Source organism: Ornithodoros turicata, chromosome 6, assembly GCF_037126465.1.
Source record: "Ornithodoros turicata isolate Travis chromosome 6, ASM3712646v1, whole genome shotgun sequence".
NCBI classification, from domain to species: domain Eukaryota; kingdom Metazoa; phylum Arthropoda; class Arachnida; order Ixodida; family Argasidae; genus Ornithodoros; species Ornithodoros turicata.
Genome location: NC_088206.1, coordinates 58,976,090 through 58,993,020, shown reverse-complemented (window position 1 = coordinate 58,993,020; position 16,931 = coordinate 58,976,090). Strand labels below are relative to the sequence as shown.

Below are 16,931 nucleotides of genomic sequence, written 5' to 3'. Positions count from 1 at the left end.
ACTCTGAACCAATCAGCGAGCGCGGACGCTGTGGCGTCAACATATAAAATGTACGGATCCCACTGAAGTCAAATTACTTTTGTGATGTGTACGCGTGAGTTCAAAGCACCCTTTTGGCAAGAGGAGGTGCTGAGTGAGTTGAAAGTTGTGTCCACTCCAGAACAGCCGTTCCATTACCGGAGACAGTGATGGTAACAAAACTGAAAGGTCACAAACGGAAACATTAATATTTCAGTAACGGAGGTGGAAGCCGCAACAAAGATGCGCCCGCTACTCTTCGCTTGAGCAAACGACCTTTAAATGCACCTTCGACATTTTAAAGCCAGCTGCCAGCATCACGAAGGTGGCAATCACAGATGGTCCGAGTAAAGTACCTCTGAGAGAAACCTTTGATTGTGTAATTGCTGTTGCACTTTCAAGGCGGCCTCTGTTCAGGTTAGCATCGTTTACATCCTCTCTTGAAGCCTAATACTATAATATGGGACTCGCCAAAAAATATAGCGCAGTTTGCAAAATATAGGACTGTAGCCATTGAATTGTGTTGCTAGCATTTGCATCATAAGCAGAGGGGAGCATTTTTTAAAGTATACTGCCGTAAAACGGCGTCGCTGGCACTTTTGAGTGGACAGGATCGTATCGTATTGTGGTGCATATACTCTACCGAAAAGTTCCCAACGTATCGCAGTGATGAAAGATGAAAGTCACTGAAAAGGTTAGCCAGCTGTAGGAGTCGAACCCACATCTTGTGGATTGCCGGTCCAGGGCTCTACCAATTGAGCTAAGCTAACACGCCTTCTCAGCGACTTCCAGGGTGCGTCATCTGAAGGGACAAACCATACAGCCACTCTCTCTCACTCATCCTCCTTTCACTCTTACATTTTTGCTCACTCACACACACATTCATACGACGGGATCGACGCAGGCGGCAACTGTTGCAACGTATCGCAGTGAGTCACGCGGTACATTTAATACAAGCATTATCGCCTATTCCGATGCCGTACAGGCCATAAAATGGTCATCGTATGGTCAGGTCAGCCCGTTACAATTGTTTCGGCTCGCGAATACGTTTCGCCAAACTTTCGTGTCAGTTTCAATTTTATTTCCTTTCCGTTGGAAGAGGTAGCAAAAGGTTTGACACAGCCTCTTCTCCCAATTTGCACCGTACAGCTTTACCGAAGAAATGAGAACTTATTTCGAGTAGGAGTTTGCTGCGCTAAGGATGCGGCCCGTGCAGTTCTCTACTTCAACTTCAGCACACTGATACAGAGCTGGAGAAAAGTTTTCGGGACACGGAACGGCATCATTCGAAATCCCTGGATTATTCTCACGTCATCTTAATTAAGGTCATCTTTAGAGCCTTCACGGACTTTCGTCCACCGCCGATGGAGAAAACAACGGCGCTTCTCCAATTCCTGAAACTTTTGTTCGGCATTGTACACGGCAGTGCGGTGAAACTACGATACGTAGGATTACGTTCCTTAGTGCGGAAAGTAACAGGATTTACTAGTTAGTGAACTATAGACAATTTCCTTTTTTTTTATATTCTATAGACAAGAATATCCTAGTACGGTACTGTATTGCAGTACGGCATTAAACGAGGTGTCGCACAAAATAGATGGCGTGGCAGATGCTGCTCATATATACACTATCCTCCTCAAAAGACCTTATTCACTGCGTGTCTTGTGATCCGACTTCCGCGGACAAGGACAGACCTTCACATTATCATACTTGCATCGCAGCGTAAACCCCGAATCATTAGTCTATAACACCATCAATTCTAGAGCCTGGTCTGGAGTGTGAATCAGCAAAGAGTATATTCGTTTTGCGATTTTCTTCATGGGACACAAACTGTGCTCGTGCAGACCATATACTTACCCTTTGCCTCCCGCGCTGCATGTCGAAGACATGTTTGTAACGTGTAATATTTGTAATGTTTTTTAATGTTATAAATTCCTCTTAAACCTTAGAAAGGGAGCAATAATTCTACCCGCAGTGCCCACCACTCTCCTGGTATTACAATACATAATTGAACAACGCGTCCTATGCATATCAGAACAGGTGCGCTGCAGAAGTCTCAGATGTATTCTAACCTTTTCCATGACATTAGAGGTGTCCTGTTTTTTGCTCACTCACAGTGTTGCTAGGACGATTAGGGTTGCCAGTGACGCGCTGCGCTCCAGTTTAGGTTCTGCTGTGGAACCACGGCTGGAACTGTGCCGTCGCTAGGGTGGTTGTTGCCGTACAAGCAAAAACGTCGGACTGCATGGCTCGGCATGCTGCCGCGGGAGCTTACACCCTTTCGAAAGGGTGTAAGAGTGTTAAACACCCTCCTAAAAGGGTGTTTAAATAAAGGGTGCAAAACAAGGCATTTTCAAGGAAAAGCACCCCTTCAAAGGGTGTTTTACACAGAATACACCCTCTAAAAAGGGTGTTCCAGACCATACTGTGTAAAAAGTGGTGCGAGTTATAGGACAAGCCATTTACACCCATAAGGGTGTTTTTCAGTTTACAGTGTAGGATGGACGGCAAAGCTGAAGAGAGTGAAGAGGACAAGAAACCCCTGTCGACAGAGTTCTGGAGGTATGGAGGCATCTGGATGTCCGCCTTGGTCTGTGCGTCCTGCTATTTTTCCTTCAAAAGTAAGCTTTGGAACTCAATATGTTTCCGATGTAAAAAACGACGTGAATGAAACAGCGAGATGCCGGGTCGTGCCCTAAACACATATATACAATATACCAAGATCTAAAAGCAAATCATCGAAAAGCTATCGAATCGAGGCGGACTGCGTTCCTCGGCAACGCAAGAAGCAAACGGTGGGAGCGGCTGTACAGATCGTCAGAACGCTCGAAAAGTACGAGACATAATAATAAAAGGAACGGCAGCCAGGGACAAGGACAAGGAAGCGCACAAACGAATTTCTGACTCTTAACTAACAGAAGTTTGCTTGCTGTATTTACTTGCCTTTTATTATTATGTACCGTTACCAACTACCCCACATTTCGACGCGTTCGGTCAGGAGTGTCAAGGGAACACCGCAAGGTTTTGCCTTTTGTGACTCACATACGAGGGGTGTTCAGTAAGTTCAGAGCCTGGTATGGTGCAATATACTGACAGTATCGCAGTCATGTATGCATATATTCATCCTTCTAGGTGATAGTTACGAGTCACGTGGCTCTCCTCTCTCATTCGATCTCGCGACGCGACGCGTTGAAGGTCGTTAGGTGGCAATGGCTGAAGAAGCGCAGAACAGCACCAAGCATCGTGCCGTCATCGAATTTTTGATGAAAGACGGAACAGCGCCGGAAAGTACTCGTGAGCCCACGAAGAATATGTACGGGGACACTGCGCCGTCATGCGACTGTCAATTTGTTAAAAGGTTGCGGCTTTGTTTGGGCATGGCAGGGAGACTTTGGAAGACAAACTCACAGGCCGGTCGCACAGACGATGCCACCAATGATGATAGGTGCCGCAAAAGGGAAGACATGACAGCGTCGTAACGCTGTACATGCTCGTGCAATGAGCGGCGTTACGATGCTTCGATGTTCTGGCGATGCCAGCAACGCGCCCCAGGGGCGGATGTCCTGCGCCCCCCCCCCCCCAATTTCTGCCGGTACATAGAGTTTCAACTGACCTTAGGTAGTGTAGTACGGTGCTGTCCAAAGAGGGACCTCCCCTACCCACTCCCTCAGAAAAATCCTGCATCCGCCCCTGACTATGACCAATAGGCGTGTGACGGTTCTTCAGGTTGCTATGGAACTAGACATTAGTACTGGCTCCGTGGAAAAGATCTTGCACAAACGTTTTGGGTATGTCCATAACAGTGTTGCGGATTTGAATCCACGGATTTGATTTAAATCCACCGGAGGGCTGGCGGATTTGATTTGCGATTTGATTTGCGCAAAAAAATATGGGCAGGATTTGGATTTGGATTGAATCGCATTTTCCACTGATGATTTGGATTTGGATTCAATCCCATATTCCAGGTATGATTTGGATTTGGATTCAATCGCATTTTCCACGAATGATTTGGATTTGGATTCAATCGCCTTTTTTCAGCGGATTTGCGCGTGGATTTCGCCAAGCTCCCTCACAAGACGCATGGATTTGAAATTGAGCTAAGCGCTGTTTCGCATTCTACGCGAATTGATGTGACCTTGTCTGAAATCTGCACACGCACCAACGGCGTCCTCTCCCCAGAGCAACAGGAGTAGCCGTGTTGTTCCAATCACTTCCCCTCACCGCATCGAGGGAACACCAGGCGCAGTTCTTTGAACGCAGTTAACGTTATTCTGTCGATTGGACGGCACCTTTCCCGTGGACCTCTAGCTGAGTTCTCAAGCACGACCCGTTTCAAGCTTGCCAAATCATGTCGCGAAATTCTTGGTCTTCGCAATCATATTGAACGCATATAGGTACACGCATTCACGTCAAAAACAAAGCAAAAAAGAACAATAAATATATCACATCCTATCATTTCGGGATTTCGGGAAGGCAAGCCTGTCCTACTCCCACGGACAATCATGGCAAGACGTGCCACTCTTCCTCGCATACCCCCTTTTTTTTTCCTTTAGTACAACAGTCTGTACTGCGCGAGGAAAATTTTCACAAAGCCTCGAAAAGTCAGCATTAAAATAGACCCATGGGCTACATGTTTAGTATAAGTATTCGTAACATGTCCCACGATTTATTAACGATCCATTTAATTGTGACCCCCAGGGTATAGTACCCAACGACCTGTGGTCTTTTGAGTACTGATGGTAGAAATCCCCCACTACGCGCTCCGACAAAGAACCCCCCCCCCCCCCAAACCGAGCGTCTGGATCCACCCCTGACACAGGCTGATACGTGGTGACGTAACCGAAAATGTCTGTCTAAACTAAACTAAAAAATGTATGCCCTAAAATATGAATAAAATTTCGGCCAGCGGATCAGACGAAATTTATTGCTCTGTGTGCCATGTCACGCTGTTATTTAAGCGTTGTTTAGTGAATACGTGCAGTATTAGTAATTTGTATACACGGTTATAGGTCTAATAATGCTACTGCGCGAATTTTGGCTCCCGGATTTGTCAAAAGATTCGATAAATCCGGATTTAAAAGCGGATTTGATTTAGGTCCGGAAAAACAAATCCGGATTTAAAATGATTTGATTTAACGTGTCAAAATTAAATCCGGACTTGATTTGGATTTGATTTACTACTTTCAGAAAAAATGCGGATTTGATTTAAATCCGATTTGAGCGGCCAAATCCGCAACACTGGTCCATAAGGTCTGTTCGCGTTGAGTGCCCAAAATGTGGACACCTGAAATGAAGAAAAATCTACTAGTATGTTGTTATGAAATATTAGCCGCGACGAACGCTTATGTGAGCAGCTTTTACAGCAACCTCAATCTGTCACTGGGACCCCGAGAGCCAGCCAAAGAGCAAGGCCTTTTAGCAAGCACAAGAATTCTCCTCCGCCGGTAAAATTCAAAACAACCACTGCGGAGTGATCATGGTGACATTGTTTTGGGGATGAGCATGGTGTTCTGCTGACTGGTTACCCACCACCCAAAACTACAATAACAGAGGCACAAGTGGACCACGACGTTGAACTCTAACACCGACAGAAGCACCTTCGATGTTCGAGGATTCGAGTTGAACACTATTTCCAGGGGCGAGACAAGAAAAAAAGGAAAGAAAGTTTAGGAATCAGAGAACTTGGAAAGCGATGTGTGAAGTGCATGTGTAACGCTCAAAGACTGGATGGGTATATTACATGAAGAAACGTTGTTTTATACGCTACGGCCATGTCCAAGATTCGCAGACACGTCTCCCTAAAGGGCGCTTAGCCTAATAGCACGTGTTGTGTAAGTGAGACAACTTTACCTTTGTACACGTGTATAGGTGAGAGGAGGTATGAAACCCGAAAGGAAAGAGGAGGACAGGAGAGAGCGAACACTTTTCGCCACTTCCTTTTGATTGGCGATAACGGGCACCGTGTGACGAGCTTGATAAGGGTTCTTCAAACTGCTTCGTCGCTTTCAAATGCCAGATTTCTTTTTAGAGGAGTATCGCTGGTAGGAATGGCATGCCCAATGCCTTCATACCTCCGACACTTTCTGTTTTCACTATTATTGAAGGGCGTTTCATTTAAAATGAGTCAAACATTTTTATAAAAATGGTGCATTGCACCTGAACGAGACTTAGTGCATAATGTTAGAAAGGGTGCAGAGATACTCAGTCTATTTTTTTGTTTCCTCGTAAATTACATAATTCGTTAATTAAAATTATTTGGTGATCCTTTTAACTGCAGGGACTATGGCAAAGCTGTCAATGGCGGAGTTGTAGAGGAGTAAGGGGGCCTTCGATACTTTTACCCGTGATTATGTACCTCCTCTCAGATCTGTTTCTTTTTTCCCCGGATTAAAAAAAAAGTGCCCCTAAAGTTTCGAAATACCGCCCGACAGCAGCACAAACGCACACGAAGAGAAGTGATCTGTTCGTAGAGGCGCCATCAGCGCATGCGCGGAGTTGGTGTGGGAAAAACCAACACCTCCTAGGTAGCATCAGGCCCGCTCCCACGTGACGCGGCGTCACACACGAAGGCCTGCTGTGGGTGCTGCAATGATGTCGATGAAAGAGTGAACGAGAAGAAAACTTGAAGCAGGTCGCAAAGCCAGGCAGGCCTCCGTGGGGTGACGTAAGCGCGCAAGCCTGATGCTATCTAGGAGGTGTTTCAAAAATAAAATGAACGCGGCCGTGCGAATGCTTTCCGCAGGTGTGACATCGGCTGTGTTGCACTGCTACACCGCTCTCGACTGTCTCCTTCCACAATACCAGTATAATTTAGAGCTGTGAAGGAATCAGACACGTGTCGCTACAAGACCAAGTTGTTTATGAACGGTATACAACGCGACGATCTCTTTGCGCTACACATCGACAACTGGACAGCCCAGCCACAAAACATGCCGCCGATCACAATCACAGTCTAGCGGAAAGACCACTCTAGTGCACCTCTCACCTACAGTATGCCTCCGTCCCATCAGTATCGGTCATCCTGCCTATGCATCACTTTGAAGTCTTCAACTCCCCTCTCCCACTTTCCTTTTTTTGGCCATAGTCGTGACGATGCCCACTTGAGTGCGGCCAACAACGGCAAGCTACCTCGACCCCCCCCCCCTCATCTTGAAGAGGGTAAAGCAGGACGTTATGTGTACCTCCGCTGTGGCGTCTGATTGGGTGCTACAATTCTTCAGATGACGTAACGATGGATAGAGGTATCTGGACGGCGGTGCGTCTACTCGCCCGAATACGAAAGAGAGTGCGTTTTTGTATTAACGCTGCACAAGTTATGACGGAGAAGAATTGAACAATACATTGTAAATAGAATTACGAAGCATAGAAGAACAATATTACATCTATTAAACCCGTAACTAAATGCATGCAGATAGGAGTTCTTACCTCCTTTAAAGCAGAAGACACCAGAAATGTTCTTCAGCCTCTTTGGTCGTGAAAGCACACCCAAGCAGCACAATATACTGAAAGTCGAGTGCAATGGGGGTGGCCGGGTAGGTGGAAGGCCTTGAACAGACCCGTGAAACTAATGAACATTGATAAGACACATACCGTACACCCACATTGCACTCGACTTTCAGTACATTTTGCTGCTTGGGCACGTTTATTTTGTAAATGATTTTATCAAACCCGTCTTGCTGTGCTGGTTATCAGAGGAGAATGCGCGCTGAACTCTGATAATTCCCCTCCCTTTCGAGTTTCATTCCTCCTCCCATTTACACGTGCTCAAATGTACAGTCGGCTTTCCCTCATGCGAAAGTGTCGATAGGCTAAGCCCTCTTTAAGTGTGATGTCTCGCATTTTAGTCGCACTTTCCCAAGCAGCACAATGTACCGAAAGTCGAGTGCAATAGGGTTGACGGGTAGGTGGAAGACCTTGAACAGACTCGTCAGACTAAAAAACATTGATAAGATACATACCGTCCACCCCTATTGCACTCGACTTTCAGTACATTGTGCTGCTTGGGTTGGTGCCCTCGGGAACAAAATTGGCTCGCTACAAAACCAAGACATTCCCTTTAGGTTCCAAACATGGTCCCCCTAATTGTGATACTGCAGTGGAAAATTACCTAAAGCGGATATATTTTGATGTATAAGACTGTGAAATCACGATGGAGCGCGAATTCTACTTCTGTCCCATTGAGTACAATGTGTAAGATTTCAAACGCCGGGGGAACAAAAGCCTTTAGAGGTATACAGATAATTCCTTTTCGGCATTATTCCTTGTATATAGATCTCACAGGATCCAGTGGCGAACCAGTGAAAAGTTTCGGCGTTCTCCATCAAAATGAAATTATACGTTTCTTATGCATTGCGTCTATGGGTGTAATGCATGCGAAGCACGCTTTAAGTTTTTGTCCGCGAATCTTGGGCATGAGTACGACTCCGCGCATCAGAGAAAGAAAACGTTGGACAAAGCACTTTACAAAGCGTCTGTCTACACAAAAAGCAGGAATAAGGGGGCATTCGCAGACCTGCCACAACACTACGGCGAAAAAGATGAAGGAACATGGGGGGGGGGGGGCGGTATGGTATGGCGGGATGGTATCCACGGGGCAAGACGCGACAATTTAATGTAATTTAAATGTAATACAATTTAAATTTAATGTAATTTAGAAACTGAGCACTCAACTGTTAGGTGGCCTTATGCTTGTTCCTCAGAGATTCCCTTTTTTCACATTGCCTAGGATTTTCCAGCAAATTTTCCTGTGTCCTAGAATATTTCCAGCAAAGCAGAAGCGAACTCAAAAGCGAGCGACCAGCCACACACCAGACTGGCGGTGCTGTGTTTGCAAAGGACGGTGGGGGGAAATAGCACCAGGTTCTGTGTGGTTTTATCGCACACCATTTAGGTGGTGGGCTCAACACTCTTAGAAATGAACTTCACCGCATAGCACGCTCCTAGCCAACCATCACCTTGAATGATATCGTTATCTGCCCTGATTGTTGAAAACGCGAGGCGTACGCCTTTTTTGTGACAATTATGAACAGCATAAGTGTCACAAAAAAGGCGTACGCCTCCTGTTTTCAACAAATCAGGGGGCTTAATCGTTTCACACGTTCAACTTAACGGCACGAGACAGCTCAACGAGTCGTTCAGGCTAACGAAACAGATAACGATATCATTCGAGATGACAGTTGGCTAGGAGCGTGCTATGCGGTGAAGTTCATTTTTAAGAGTCAAGGGGGCTGTGTAGGTGCTTAAATTGCAAAAACTAATTTGTATAGTTCATTACCACGGTGTGTCTCGTCTTGCCCCGAGGGTTGGGGCAAGATGAGGCAATCTGCATTTTTGAATTTCTTGTGCTCCGTTTATTTTAGAACCGGTTACGTTCGTTCTGATTTACAGATCAGAAGCTCTAGACGTCTGAGAATGTGCCTATGAGTAGTTATTTCGAAAAACACGAAAATAAAAATTCCATATTCAATTGCAAATTTCTGTCTCATCTTGCCTCACCTTACCCCATACACGTCTGTAATTTTCAGGCAGTTCCTGCTTTCCTCTCTACCATCAGTCCACGTCTGTACGACGCTCATAGTCAGAGTTGCTTGACGGCGCTAACACGAAACAGACAAAAAAAAAACAAAAACAAAAAAAGAACATTCAGACAGTATTTGTCCATAGCTAATGCGGGGACTAGTTTTGCTCCCAGCATCGAAGTCGCACGCCAGGCATCTATCAGTTATTTTTTCGTGTAACTTTGTCCCGCTTGTTTCCCTAATACGCTTCCCTTTCTCTGTTTCCAGCCAAAGAGGTTCCAGATCACAGCGAATGGGGATTCGACGACGGCCTGTACGGGTTGTCTAGGAGAAGAGTAATACTTCTTGCCAATCCTACCGCCGGCTGTGCTGTCTGAGGTTTTCCCTGGGTTTTCCGAAGACTTTCCAGACGAATGTCGGCACAGTTCCCCCTGAAGTCGGCCCAGGACGCATACTAACCCCACTGTCCCCCACTCCTTCCTGCTATCCTCTCTCCGTCTGTCCACATCTGTACGTCGCTCATAGCCACAGTTGCTTCGCGGCGCTAACACAAAAAAAAAAAAAATTCTTCTTGCCCTTTACGAAAGGGGCGCTTTTCTCCCTTTCTGCACGCATAACGCACGTTCACGATCTCGGTAACATACGGAGATTCACACAGGCACACACGCGCACATCCACGCTTCAAGAATTTTGGCGTTGTCATACGGACGCTTATCGACTCCTTGCATGTCTTTCGTTTTTTTTCTTTCTTTTTTTGTAGTGGTGCGTTCTTGTTCATACTGCCTACGAAGGATGTGGTGCTAGTCGACGCGCACTGTACGGGGAACGGAGGTAGGATGCATCCAGGGACGGATCCGGACCCTCGCTCTCGGGGAGGGGCGGTTTCTTTGTTGAAGCGCGGAACTGGGGAGGAGAGAGGGGGAAACTAATGTAGAACTAGGGTTCCGCGTTTTCGGTTTTAATCGAAAATCGGTTTTAATCGGGTAAATTTCCCCTCATTCGGTTTTAAGTGAAAAACGTCGAATACAGAACATTCCAAGACCCATGACAGATAAATTGCTGGGCATGCCCAGCTTGCCAACGTGCCAAGCAGGCTTTCCTTTATTACTCTTCTATTCTTGATATTTGCTATGGTTGGATGACCTGCGACTACGTTGAGTGTTCCAGGGTCAATCCTTTTGTCCCGGATTGTGTGCGCTGGTCGGAATCTCATTCTTCTGCCATTGTAGGTGCCGCACCGCGCTTGTGAACTTTTTAGGGACGTGACGTCAAGTAGAATCTCGGTCACCGGCCATTAGTTGTTTAGTGGAGAGGTTACGACACTACATACACCTGTACTTTCCACGTACGGCGGTACTGTCTTTTCGCGGCACCCGAGGTGGGAAGAAAAAGGAAGAGGGCCTGGGACTGCGTTTGCGAAAATCAAGATTTTGAACATCCAGGCAAGGAAGATGTTGTCGCATGCAAGTATTGTCGCGTGACAATTAATGCGGGCTGTGGAAGAGGTGCGGCGCGCATATCGGTGCACGTGTATCTGTAGGATCATGGTAACGAACAAGGTGAACAAACGTTTCCCGGTCATTTCTTGCATATAGAACCTGACTAATTAGTTAAAGGTAGGAGCTGTTTCTTAGAGGCACTTACCACCAGGACATGTTCTTAACATATTCTCGTACTCAGCAGGTCATTCCTCCTACCAAGCAGCGTTAGATGCGCACAGCACTGAAGTTACATTGCAATTGCTATTCGCCGATAACTGTCGGGTAAACCATGCACACGCAAAGAAAAACATCGAAAAACACCGATTTCGCGAAAATCAATAGACATAGAAAAACGTACGCCGAATCCGCCCAAAAATAAATGTCGAAATCGCGGAACCCTATGTATAACCTAGCACCCCGCCGGGATCCGCCAGGATGCATCACTGCACAATGAGTTGGAAATCATAGGAACGGGTTTGGCGTTGGCGGAAGGTTCCCCAACTGAACAACTGAAGCCCTTTCGGGCACTGGCAGGCTATATCGCAAGTATCGGTTGGAGAAGTCTTACAGGCTTCTGACAATTCTGCCAAAATCTCATACGAGGCTATCGCGATCGCCGTCGCACACGGTGCTCAGGGCTCTAATCAGACGTTCTCGTAGAAACGCCGCCGCCCCTGCGGCATGAAAGACGTCGCAGGTACTATACTAGTACTGCCTGAAACCGCTTCGAGAATTAGCACCATTTCGCTATCAGCCTTGCAAGCTGCCTGTGGAAGATAACGCCTACTACACCCCGCTATTGCATACTGCGATTGCACACTGCTATTGCATACTCGGGAAAGGTGCGACGCTCAACACATTGCATTATAAACTTACCCGCGACATCGGCGTTCCGAGAGGGGGCAAGGGGGGCCCTGGAGCTAAAAAATACCGATCTAGTATGCTCAGGATCCACCGCGCCCTCATAAGTCAGATGCTAGCCTATCACTATCACGTACCGATGCTTCACAGCGGAAACAGCCTTTATAGAGGCCATATACTAGCTAAGAGCACTAACTGTGTTTTGGCGTCCCCTTTCGGGAGAAACCAGAGAACCACCTCTACCCGTTCTCAGGATCCAAGAGTCGCTTCGCCAGTACACGTCCCTTTGGCAACGCGTCTTCAACGCGTTCATCACCTTCTAGCTCAGCTTCGAGCCGATTTGTGACCCATTTGCTTAGCTTTCACTCCTGCTATTCAGACACATCTTTATTCCTAAACATATGCAGCAAGCGCATCCAGCTGTACCAACATAGGCCCTACAGGCTCCTAAAGCGAGAGTCGGCTTTGGATCGCCTGAGAGCCCGACCTTGTGATGTCGAAACAAGTTGGGCCAGCGCAGTACAAAGCGGCTGTACTGCAAACACTCCAAGTACGCTGATAGACACTTTGTAACACAAGTGCATGCGGTCACTGGTGCATGTGTTTTCCCCTTGTAATTATCATCAATTCAATTCTCTCTCACACGGCTCTCTACTTCCTTTCCTTTCTGGAGTCGCGGCTCACGTCCCAATCTTTTCTTGTTCACAGTAGCACCACCACCACCGCCATCATCATCCTCATCATCATAATCATCATCAAGTTGCAAAGCTAAAACTAAGGAAATATCATTTATGCGTAATTCTTCCATCCCAGGATAGGACAGACGGTGAATGGTACCGAAGTGAAGAAGCATTTTCTCAGTGGTTAACCTGGTTTGTCGTCCATCCAGTGGTTTGTCAAATATTGCTACGGTATTGTCGACAGGTAAACTATTAATTATTGACCTAGCATTTCTGCACTATAGCATAACGTGCTTCGACAAACTGAAGCGACGGTTGGAAAGACTCGACCTCCGTTTCTGGAGGTTCAGCCTCACCTCAGGCAAACGTCGGCATAGGTTCCTAAGAAGTCTGCCCAGGACATACTATGTCCCACTGATCGACATACCGTTATATGAGCGGGCAAACGGCTGCGTTACAACATAATCACTACTTTACACCTCCAACGTCATCGAGAAAGCCCTATGTCTACCGTAAACCTATAAAGTTATACGGAATCGTGCCGTAAAACAGAGATCACGTTCTTAGTCGCTATGATAAACAGTTAATCGAAGCAGCAGTATAAAGTATAGTGGGCAATGTACAGTGGTACACAGTAGGCAGTAACAGTCGCCGGTTGAACTCTGGTTTGCATCATGGATTTGTAGAGCGCTTCACCAAACCTATACCTTCCCCCTTCATTTGTACGATATTGCCTTCCTGTACTTTTCGCAGGCACTTCCATTCTTCTACACAGTCTACACGTCCGTCTTCATGTTCGTTATGTTAGGCTGGGTCCCTCTAGCCATGTACTACACCGTCTACATGACCATGTACCTAGCCGCCATGTCTGGAGCCCGGGTAATGTGCTACCTGCTCCTCGCCTTTTTCATGGCGGCCATGCAACTTGACTGGATACCGAAGAGCATTCTGGTAAATGTCCTTCTTTCATATTGCTGAACTCGCAATTCAGCACAATGCACAATATAATGACTCGAAATTTAAGGGGGGAACCAGCTCCGGTGGCGCAGCGGTAACGCGTGCGCTTGGAGACTGGGAGGTCCGCGGTTCGAATCCGCGGGCCGGCTGTGCCGTCTGGGGTTTTTCCTGGGTTTCCCTCAGATGTGTAATAGGCGTATGCCGGCACAGTTCCCCTGAAGTCGGCCCATGGACGCAGCTATCCTCCCCCCGAGCGGATTCCGCTCGGTCTTCCACTTCACCCTTTCCTCTCCTCCTATCCACCACCTTTCCCTTCCCGAGAAACATGCCGCCTAATCAGGCAGGCAGACCTCTCGGGTTCCTCCCAACGACACTCTTCCTCCTCCAATTTAAGGGGAACTTCTGGAAGCTGTATAACTAAGGGCAGGCCTTATCAGTGGAAGGCCCCCAGGGACAGGCCTTATCAGGGGAGAGCGGAAGACCCCGCAGAGCAAAGCATTAGAGGACACAAGAGCTTTGGGGTCCCAAAGCAGCATCCAGACCCCTCTACAACCCCCAACACCCCTAAATGACTGGCGACACCCCCTCAGTTTTTTACCTGTGCAACCCCTCCGGGGTTGGCCCTTGCTATTTCAGCTTTAGACGCATGTCGGAATGAAAAGTCAAGCTGTTGTCTGTTATGACGTAACTGTAATAATAACCCCCCATAATTTGTTGCAACCCCCCCCCTCGTGCTTGGGATTCTGGATAACCCTAAAGGAATAGTGTCGTCGCCATTGCGCGTGCCCCGCACCCAGGCTCGTGTCGCTCTCGATGCCTTCGAGAATCCGCGTAAGCGTGGCGTCTGCAAACGGCCGCAGACACTGACAAGGAAAGTCTGTCTTTTACGATACCAGTTATTTGTACTATTAACGGCGCAGTGTGTTTGCAAAAGGCGATTTGTATTTCTTGATTCCATTTTCTTTTGCAAGTCTTTGTTGCCAGTCGTAGGGACGCTGCAAGCAAAGAACGTATGCGCACCGTCCATACGTTATGAAAACCTATTCTACAAGGCTTGTTCATGGTTGACCGAGACTTTTGCTCGACAAACATCAGTGAGTAAATGTAACTGAATAAAGCTGTCGGAGGGCGAAGTACAATCATTCTCGAGTCAGCGGCAAGTGTCGCAGTGCACGTGCAGTATAGCGGCAGCTATTATGGCGACGAGCAGTGTGTCTGTAGCTGTATCAATCCAGCTGATATTTTGCAAAGATTACAGGCATAGTAATCTTTGTGTGAGGAACAAACAATGTCACTGGGAATAGCGTATGAATGGTGCAGACAGTTTGGCGGACGGTAAATGATGACGAATGAACCACACGGACACGTACGTGCGGCTGCAGTCACGCCAGTGAGCATCAATGGCGTTGAGCAATCCATCCTCGAGAACTGGCAAGTAACAGCTCGGGACTTTGCAGCCCAGCGTAATATCAGTGTCGGCAGTGTTGAGACCATCATCCGTGGGCACTTACTGTTCCGCAAAGTATGTGCAAGCTGGGTTCCCCGACACTTCACTTGTGACTAGAAGAGAGCGCGCATGGCAGTCTCTGAGCAACTGCTCAGAAAACCAGTTGAAACCGGTTCGGTCTCAATCCGAGATTTGTGCAATCAATCATCACATGTGATAAAACCAGAGTGCATCATTTCACCCCAGAGTCAAAAAGAAGCACCATGGAATGGCGACGTAAGTCTTCCCCGCCGCCAAAGAAAGCAAAATACAGCCGTCTGCTGGGAAGTCAATGGGAACTGTCTTCTGGGACATGCGGGGTGTCATCCATGTGGGCCTCTTGGAGCAAGGGGTCACGATTAAAGGGACCGTAAACAGGCCGCCAAACATTTGAAAAATAATGGTGCCCCATAAAAGAACGCAGGTCATAATACCAAAATATACATTTCGTTTGGCTTGTGCGAGCTCCGTGACTCATATAGATGCTTTCAAAAATGAGTAACCATCACATAACCGTCACATGGCTACGTAGCCTATTGGCGTCCAATAGGGAGGGGGGGGGGGAGCTCCAAACATGACATTTCAAATTACAAGCCAATAAACAGGCTTCATTATCAGCTGCGAGGCGTAGTGCTCCGTTTGTTTGTATGGAACTGCATTTGGCGCTCCGTGGTTCCGAAATTCAGCGTCATGACATCTCCAACATCTTCGGCTTGCGCAAACGTCAACAATTGGGATATCATGAGACGCGATTCGAACCCGATACCTCCCAGTCTCGACGTGACATGGCTAGCACGCGTGGCTCAATCCAAAGTATGGCAGCCCAGTCGCCGGAACCATTCGAAGATGACGAAGATGGCCCATCGCGCACTACCTAAGATTCCGGAATTGTAGCGCCGGATATTCATTCGCGCTCGCGGTGTGCTGCGTGCAGTGGTTTATCCAGAATCCTAAGCATGGAGAGGTGTTGGAAAAAATTGGGGGGTAGAGGTCATTTCTATAGTTACGTCAATACAGCTTAACATATCATTAACGACATGTGTCTAAAGCTGAAATCGCAAGGGCACCCCCTGTAGGGGGTAAACAGGTGAAAAAGTTTGGGGGGAGGGGGGTCACTGAACATTTGAGGGGTGATAGGGCTACTGCGCGTAAAACGTAGTGCGCAAGTGGTATGTAATTGAACGCATTTCTTTTCCAGTTTGATGTTGTAACTGTTTAGATTTTGAGTAGAATAAGACTCACATTTACGTAGTCCATTTCCGCAAGTGAAATAAAATCATACGTGGAACCCTTGAATGTAATTCGTGAGGAAAGCACCATCCGTTATTTCATCCGTATGCAAGCGCCTTTTGGTTTTGAGCGTCTGGTTTTGGTTTGAGCTGGGAGGTACACGGGTTCGACACACATTCCCGCAGGGCGTCAGTCGTGACGTTGCCCACCTCTGTGAGGCCGACAACGGCGAGCCCTTTCGCAAGTACCACCACCACCACCACCACCAGAGCGCTAGTAATTGCAAGGAGCTTTCATTGCCTATAAGTTGCAATAATATAACACAGAGAAATACGCACCTTGTATACCTGATTACGGCCCCTTTAATGCCCAGCTAGCATTACTCCACGTGCATAAAGGGTGCCGTGCGAAACGCAATTCGCAAGAAAAGGCATGGGAAAGTTGTCCCGAAGGGTAATTCTTCTTCATGCCAATGTCCGGCCTCACACAGCGAATTTGATCGTGATAGCAACCCTGGCCGAAATGCGCTGGGATGTTTTGCCCCATGCCTTACAGCCCAGATTCAACCTCAAGCGATTACCATTTGTGTGGGCCCCTTATTCCATACAGATGAAGCCCTCCAGAAAGATGTCATGCAGTGGTTACGACTGCAGCTCACGCCTTTCTACGCCAAAGACATCAAAGAGTCCCCCCCCCCCCC

General features: G+C 47.3%; 1 protein-coding gene across 1 annotated transcript in view; it reads left to right on the top strand.

The window, feature by feature from the left end:
* The first annotated feature begins 324 nt into the window (after positions 1-324).
* The window catches only part of LOC135396819 (protein-cysteine N-palmitoyltransferase HHAT-like), a 35,834-nt gene continuing 19,227 nt past the window's right edge, over positions 325-16,931 (top strand). The window contains exons 1-5 of the mRNA XM_064628014.1: positions 325-435; positions 2,506-2,639; positions 9,804-9,871; positions 12,692-12,802; positions 13,312-13,509. Coding sequence (XP_064484084.1) covers positions 2,519-2,639; positions 9,804-9,871; positions 12,692-12,802; positions 13,312-13,509 — 498 coding nt within the window. The 5' untranslated portion in view covers positions 325-435; positions 2,506-2,518. The remainder of the gene's footprint in view (positions 436-2,505; positions 2,640-9,803; positions 9,872-12,691; positions 12,803-13,311; positions 13,510-16,931) is intronic.